Below are 7040 nucleotides of genomic sequence, written 5' to 3' on the forward strand. Positions count from 1 at the left end.
TTTGTGAAGATATGTATCAGATAAATGAGAAAGAAAAGAAAAAGAAGAAGAAACGAGAAACACCAAAGGAAACTATTACCGAAAAATCTGTATCCAATGATACAGTAGAATTAATGATTCCTAAGAAGAAAAAACGTGTTAAGCTTAGCCAATTAGTTCTGGAGGATAATACCTACGTAAATGCAGATATGATTAATGAGACAGGAAAGAAAAGGAAGAGAAGAGAAACACTAGAGGAAAATATTGAAAAAGCTACTTCTGAGGACGCGAAAGAATTACACATTTCCAAAAAGAAAAAACGTGCTAATCACAATCAATTAACTATTGTACAAGATAATTCTCCTGAAGACACCTATCAGATTAAGGAAAGAGAAACGAAGATAAAGAAGAAACAAATTAACGTAGCTGAAGAGGATGAAAATGTGAACAAAGATAATATACCTCAAAAATATATTTGTAAGAACAAACAGGAGTTAGTACAGCAGAAGAAGAAACATAAAACTGTAAGCAATTTGAAGGTGGACTCGCCTACAGATAAGTATGTGATAAAGAAGAAAACTAAACGGCAAGAGACAGTGGAAGTTATCGAGACTTTGCAGACAGGAAAAAAGAGGAATACTTTGCCAGTGCGGATTCCAGTTTCAAAATTAAAGTCTGATAAAGACGTGTCTCGTAAACTACTACGAGAAAATACAATGGATGCAAGAAAATCAACAAATGTAGCCTATACTATTAAAAAACTGAATAAAGCTACTACAAAGGTGCACACTCCTAAAGAATTGGAAGCGAAGAAGAAACCTAGCAAAAGACCAGTTAGCGGACAATTGAGAAACAAACCTATATTTCTGCCATCACCAGAACGTTGTTTTACAGCCGGCTTAAAGCGACTTTCGAATGATATGTTAGAGAATCTTACGGATGCGCCAACGAGAGCGAAGAAGAAACGAAAAGTCTCACGAAACGAACAACAAATGTCGTCAGTTGCGATGAATGAGGTAACTACCGCCGATTATGATGGTTGCGCCACGCAGTTCTCTGCAGTAAACTTACAGAATACTAAAAAACAATTGTCGGAAGGAGCTGCCATGGCAGCTTCGTTCAGGCAACGCATGCTTGATAGAAATAAGCGAGAACCAAATTTAACCTACATAATGTATAAAATGAACTCGTTTAAAAAATAGATATTTCGTTAATGTGTAAAGGAAAGTTACGAGATAGGTTCCTAATATAATAGCGAACGGTTGTTTATACTAGTGCGCACTGAGTGCACTAAGGTTTATTTATAGTTAATTCTTATATTTAACTTTCTAATACATGTCCTAAATACATGTTCAAAGAGTATTTAGCCAAGAAATGATTCGTATGGATGCCATGCAGATCATTTCACTGGCTAAGAAATGTTCCAAGAGATATTTAAGACAATCTTTAAATATAAGAATTGACTATGAACAAACCTTAGTACACTCTGTGCGCGCTAGTACAAGCAACCGAAGTCGCTTCGAGACAGGTTTTCAACATCCACTTTCACAAATCCTTTTTGCAACAGTTACATGCTACACGAATCTAACTATGAATTTTCCACTAAGCAGATTTTACTTCTAGGTTAATAAATTCATGGTGGAACTACGAATAATGCCTATTTAGCAGAAACCCCGCTCTCATATTAAGAACCTGTCTCCTGTCTCACGATAAGGGACTCTATTAACCATGTTACTTTCTGAATGTATAATGTATTAGTCTGAATTTAAAAGGATGACGAGACTTGTAAAATTTAAGTTCTTTAAGTTATGCATTTATGGTTTATTAATCTTATCGCTGTTCAACACACTTCCCCGAAGTAAATTACTTTGTAATAATGTTCGAAGAAAATAATTGTATCTTTTGCATGTATTACTGTATAACATTTAGTATATTTATGTACGTAATAAGCCGCAGTTACTAAAATTTACGAAACAAGATATTTTATTAAAAAAAGCAAGAAAAATATAAATAAACATGTTTCATATAAAGCAAAATAAGTGAATTGAGTTATAAAATATATTTTCATTAGCAAATGTTATTTGTACAAGTATGTTATTTATTTAAACTATTACAGCCGTGGTTTCTTTCAGATGCTGTATCCAATATTAACAAAATTAGTTTATTTCCTTCATATATAATTCACAAGATGATTCGGTAATTTCAAAATTCTTTCAAGCTCGTAAAACAATGTCTGGCGACACCTCTGTCTTGATATTCAAGAAACATGAACCATTCGCAGTATTATTTTGCCCACTGAATATCACGCATGCGAGACTATTTATCGCGCTATATTGCCAAATTTTATAAATCCATTCATTCACAGTACGAAATGTTTCTTCTAGCTGTTCGTCTTTCAGTTGTTCTTCCCTGAGTTTCACATGGCACAGTACAAAATCATGCTCCATCACGATTTCCGAAGTCCGATCTACGGCGTGTTTATCGTTGTCTGCTATCACAAGACGTACCTGCAATTATCAAAGATTGATAATAGATATAATTGAAAACAATTTTACTCTATCTTTTCAGTTTGTTTTAATTTCTCGATAGATGAATGTTCATTAAAGTCATCGAAACATATATTTAATATTGCGTTCATAGATGCACACTAACTTGATCATCCTTCGCAAAACTTTCGTCGTCCATGACATTGAGAGACGAGTTCGTTAAATATTTGGAATATTCGGACATCACCTCATCATCGCCCACGATAGCGGCGGTGGCACCTTTATTTTTCGTTATGTGACTAAATATCGATGTGGCGTATTTCTTTATTTCTGTACTTTGCAATGTTCGCTTCGTTCTCTCGTTGCCAGTTTCCATTTTCAAGACTCTCATGCTGCGATCGCCGAGCAGCACGGCGTCTCCGTAATCCACGCTGTTCGCTAATTTCAACTTTACTAATTTCATGGAAGCCTTCGAGTCCTCGGCCGAGCAGTGTCCGGCTTTACTGTCTTGAATGCGTTCCCCGAGGAATTCACGTGCCAAAATCTGCAGTTTCGTTTTCCTATATCTGTGTCAGATAACAAAACGTGAATTGAAATTGTGTTCATTAACATTGATATTTATAACATCTTACAGTACCTATCTCCAGTAAGATTGAATATTACGGAGGTATCGATGATGTAGGGATGCATCATTTTTAACGTGTGCAAATCTGAATTCAGGCTTTGTCCTACAAGAATCGCATCCGCAGGAAGTAACGTTCTCAGCGTCTGTTGAACGTCGTGCAACGTTACCGTGACGTCGTCCAACATATCCTCAGTAATGCCGCTGTACCGAGTCAGATAATTTGTTATTGCGTTCTCCGGTTTCACCAAACTGTCATAAATGACCTGTAATTGAAACAATTTGCACGCCACCGCCTAACGCAAATGCACGCGACTGCACTCACCTTCATGCTCTCGTCAACAACACTTATTCTAGTGAGTTCCAAATTGCCGCTTGTTGTCAGGCACATTTCGCAATCTAAACCGAACATCGGCGATGTTGACGTGGCCTCTTTATAAACATCTTTTGTTAATATATACGAACCGTATCTGGAATTATTCGAATCGATTAATTATAGTTATATCGTAACAATATAATTAACGTCTATAATGGCAGAGCCTTGCCTTTCTGCTAACGTTCCTCTTAGAGGTACAGGATAGTTTTCCTCCACCATTTGCCATAACGACAAGAGCAGTTTCGTTCTAGAAAATTTATCAGTCGATGGCAAATCTCCGTCGAAGCTGTCCTTCGTAGGCAATTTCTCGTCACCGTTTATCGAGTGCATCGGAAAGACGCTTCTCAGCAATTTTATAACATTTCCGTTTGTTTGCAGAGCAGTTTCTAAGGAACCGTATCCTAAAAACGAACAAGTGCCTTCCATTGTCATTATAATATATATATATATAATTTGTATTAACATTAGAAATTAATATATTATAGAATTTGATTGCTGTATATTTTGTGAACACACATTCCTAATAATCAACTAGAATATTTTATTTCATAGGAAGAGTAAAACTTAAAAATATTCATTATGATAGAAAATATATCAAATATATTTTACTGTTATGTAACGTACGTTTAATTAATTTATCACTTTGAGTTCCTGTTAAAGGAACAGCTGCTAGCTCTTCTGTTATGGATGCTCCGTAGACAGCAGGTGTTATTACCTCTAAACGATGCTTTAAGTTATTTACTATGTGCGGGAACATGCTCTCATAAGCCGTGTAATGATACGAAGACAAGCCTTCAAGCACCAGGACTACAGTGTGGCTTACCTTCGGAGAAAATTGGTTTATTTAGACATCACAATTTAAATTATCTTTAGAATAAAATACTGTTTGATGCTACTTTATACCCAGATATTACTTTGTTATACTTCTCAAGTTGACACCATCTCGCTGGCAAGTAGGGTGAATGATGGCCGAGCAGTGAATATAACAGAAGATGTTGTACATCGCTGAGAAATATTGGTATCCTCTTTCCTACGTTTTGAACATCCAGAGTAGCATTCTCGCCAACCGCTTTAAGAGTGAGTCTTGGAATTGCTTTAAGCCTCTTCTTACGTCTCCTGAGTTCCTCCTTCAAGCTTGCATATTGGTTTATATCGCTTAATCTATACACATATGGATTACACGTGTATGTAGTATAATATATACATGTATAAAATAATATCACATGCCTTTTATACATTACACTGTGTATAGATCAATAAAGTTACCTCGGTTTTTTATTATCCTCTAATTTTGTGTCACTAGAAATATTTTCTCCCTTGCATGCCTCTGAACATGTATCATCTAAATCTTTCTCACAAGATCGTTTACGAGTAGAGCTGTCTTCTAGCAAATTACTATCAGTTGGACTGTGTCCATCAGTGACAATTGCCGTCTAAAAATAATTTCGTAAAGCTAATTGCAGGAACATGGTTTAAAACTATTTTCAGATCTAGCTAATTGCAAAAACATTGTTTAAAACTATTCTTAGATCTAAATACAAACCTGCTTTAAAGTCTGCAGTTTTGCTTCCTTATCTTTATCATTGAGCCTCGCAATTTCTAAAAATGCTGCCATCTTTGCCTTCTTCTTTTCTAATCGTTGTAATTGTTTTGTTGTAAGCTCCTTCATGATTTATCACTTTATAAGAATGGTAAACAATTTATAAACTGCAGGAAATAAATACATACATGTAAATTTCATTGTCAAATTTGTCTAAAAGTACAATTGGATATTATCAATTGTATGTCAATATCTTCTAACAGAGGTACTTAACGTGTGTAATACTTAAGCCCAATATTTAATGGATAGTATTAAAATTTTAAATAGTTCTTCAGTAATATTTTTTCAATCAAATTACTGTATATTTTTTAACTTTGAAGAAACTTCACGATTGAAACTTACAAATAGTTTTACTAAAATTTCGTCTCGAGTAATGTTAATTTGTAGCAAAGACATTTAAGTTTATAAATTATGCAGGATAGATTATGCTGGAATGTAACATCTATTTTTCAATAATCATTTAATTACTATTTATTGCTAAACAGGTCTACTTATATACATTTTTTACATTCTTTTTTGTAAAATTGTATTATATAATAATATGTAAATTCAGATAATATTAATACATGGTTTATAAATTATATTAAAACAAATTGTAGAAATTTACAATTAGATTTCAATATAAATCTGGCTTTATATTATTATACATACATCTTATATATTTTCGAAATCGTTTTAATAAACTTATAACATTACCTGATTAGAAAGTTCAGCATTATTCTAATTTATCTATATATTAACAACAATAGTATGGCATAATTACTCGAATACATATGTAAATGCCATAAAACACATGATTTTTAGGTTAAAAACGCATGCTGGCGCAGAAAAAAGCAGTCCAAAGGTGCGTTCCGTTTTGCGCATGATACGCACATAGCCTCAAGCCTCGTTTACATAGAAGTCGTAAAGTAATAGGCCGGATTCAGACTGAACGCGATGAGCGACGAGCGATATCCAATGGGCGTACAGTCTTTATAGGAAAACCACAGTATAACCAGTATGCCCACTCGCTCTTTTGTTTCACGTTCGCGCCGATCCGTACTGCGCATCCGACATGTTCTAGTTATGACCAATCACAGGATTTTTGTACGTGTGTTAGTGCAAAGTATTCGCTCAGACTTGACGCCGACTGAATGTATTTTTAAATAATTTCTATATGCAATCGTTTGTATTTCGTATGTAGACGTTTCTAGTGCAATTAGAAAGGTTTGTGAGTCATTCGTTTGTTTGTAATTAATTAATTATTTTTCCACCGTATACTTAGCGCAATAGATAAATTAGATAAAATTTTTATATGAAATCGTTGGTATTTCGTATGAAGACGTTTGTAGTGCAATTAAAAAGGTTTGTGAGTGATCCAGATAATTTTAATTAAATGTTTATTAAATGGAAGTTAGCCGGATTCAAAATTTAATTGATTTCCTATCTATGATACTGAATGATTTAAGACATAAGAATTGCTTGTTCCGGGACCTCAACAACATAGGCTTTGTTTACACCGTAAAATTATTTGATACGTGAACCAAAATGATGCGTACCAAATGTTAAATCCGACTGCGTTTACACCATGTGTATTAAGTGTGCAAAAAAGTACATTAAGGTTAGGTTTGATACAGAAACGTATTATATTTAATTTGGTTGGAAAATCGGTGATCCTTAGATTGCGATGGATTCGGAAAATATTATCAGTTGTTTATTTACAAGCTTAGTCGGACTTTTAAAAATAAGTCAAGATTTTCGAAGAAAACCTCATTTCACCTAACCGTAACGTTCCTTCGATAATTATTATTTAATGCGCTACAGTTTACACCGACACAAAATTACTTGATACGCATACTAAATTGGTACGATACTCCTTTTGCAAGCGTATCGTACCAGTTCAGTACGCTATCGTTTACACCGCTGGACTAAATCAATTTAGTACGAATATAGTACCTCATACGCGTATCAAACGATCGGTGTAAACAAGGCCATAGC

At 34.3% G+C, this 7040-nt stretch overlaps 2 protein-coding genes across 3 annotated transcripts in view; one reads left to right on the top strand and one right to left on the bottom strand.

The window, feature by feature from the left end:
- The window catches only part of LOC105556930 (putative leucine-rich repeat-containing protein DDB_G0290503), a 10199-nt gene extending 8237 nt beyond the window's left edge, over nucleotides 1-1962 (top strand). The window contains exon 7 of the mRNA XM_012004046.1: nucleotides 3-1962. Coding sequence (XP_011859436.1) covers nucleotides 3-1181 — 1179 coding nt within the window. The 3' untranslated portion in view covers nucleotides 1182-1962. The remainder of the gene's footprint in view (nucleotides 1-2) is intronic.
- Nucleotides 1963-2056: 94 nt separating this feature from the next.
- On the bottom strand, nucleotides 2057-5935 carry LOC105556926 (RNA exonuclease 1-like). Of its 2 annotated transcripts, none has more exons than XM_012004041.1 (10): nucleotides 5760-5935; nucleotides 5007-5141; nucleotides 4730-4896; nucleotides 4378-4624; nucleotides 4088-4286; nucleotides 3633-3864; nucleotides 3413-3557; nucleotides 3103-3353; nucleotides 2632-3031; nucleotides 2057-2486 (listed from the first exon to the last, which is right to left on the bottom strand). In XM_012004041.1, exons 2-10 carry the CDS (start codon nucleotides 5130-5132, stop codon nucleotides 2193-2195), a joined length of 2061 nt encoding a protein of 686 aa, XP_011859431.1. In that variant the 5' UTR covers nucleotides 5133-5141; nucleotides 5760-5935; the 3' UTR covers nucleotides 2057-2192. The 2 variants fall into 2 exon arrangements, with proteins under 2 accessions (XP_011859431.1, XP_011859430.1); XM_012004040.1 differs by having other exon boundaries at nucleotides 5007-5170.
- Between the last annotated feature and the right edge of the window lie 1105 nt (nucleotides 5936-7040).

This window comes from Vollenhovia emeryi, unplaced genomic scaffold, assembly GCF_000949405.1.
Source record: "Vollenhovia emeryi isolate VEMERY1.0 unplaced genomic scaffold, V.emery_V1.0 DF939699.1, whole genome shotgun sequence".
Classification (NCBI taxonomy): Eukaryota; Metazoa; Arthropoda; class Insecta; order Hymenoptera; family Formicidae; genus Vollenhovia; species Vollenhovia emeryi.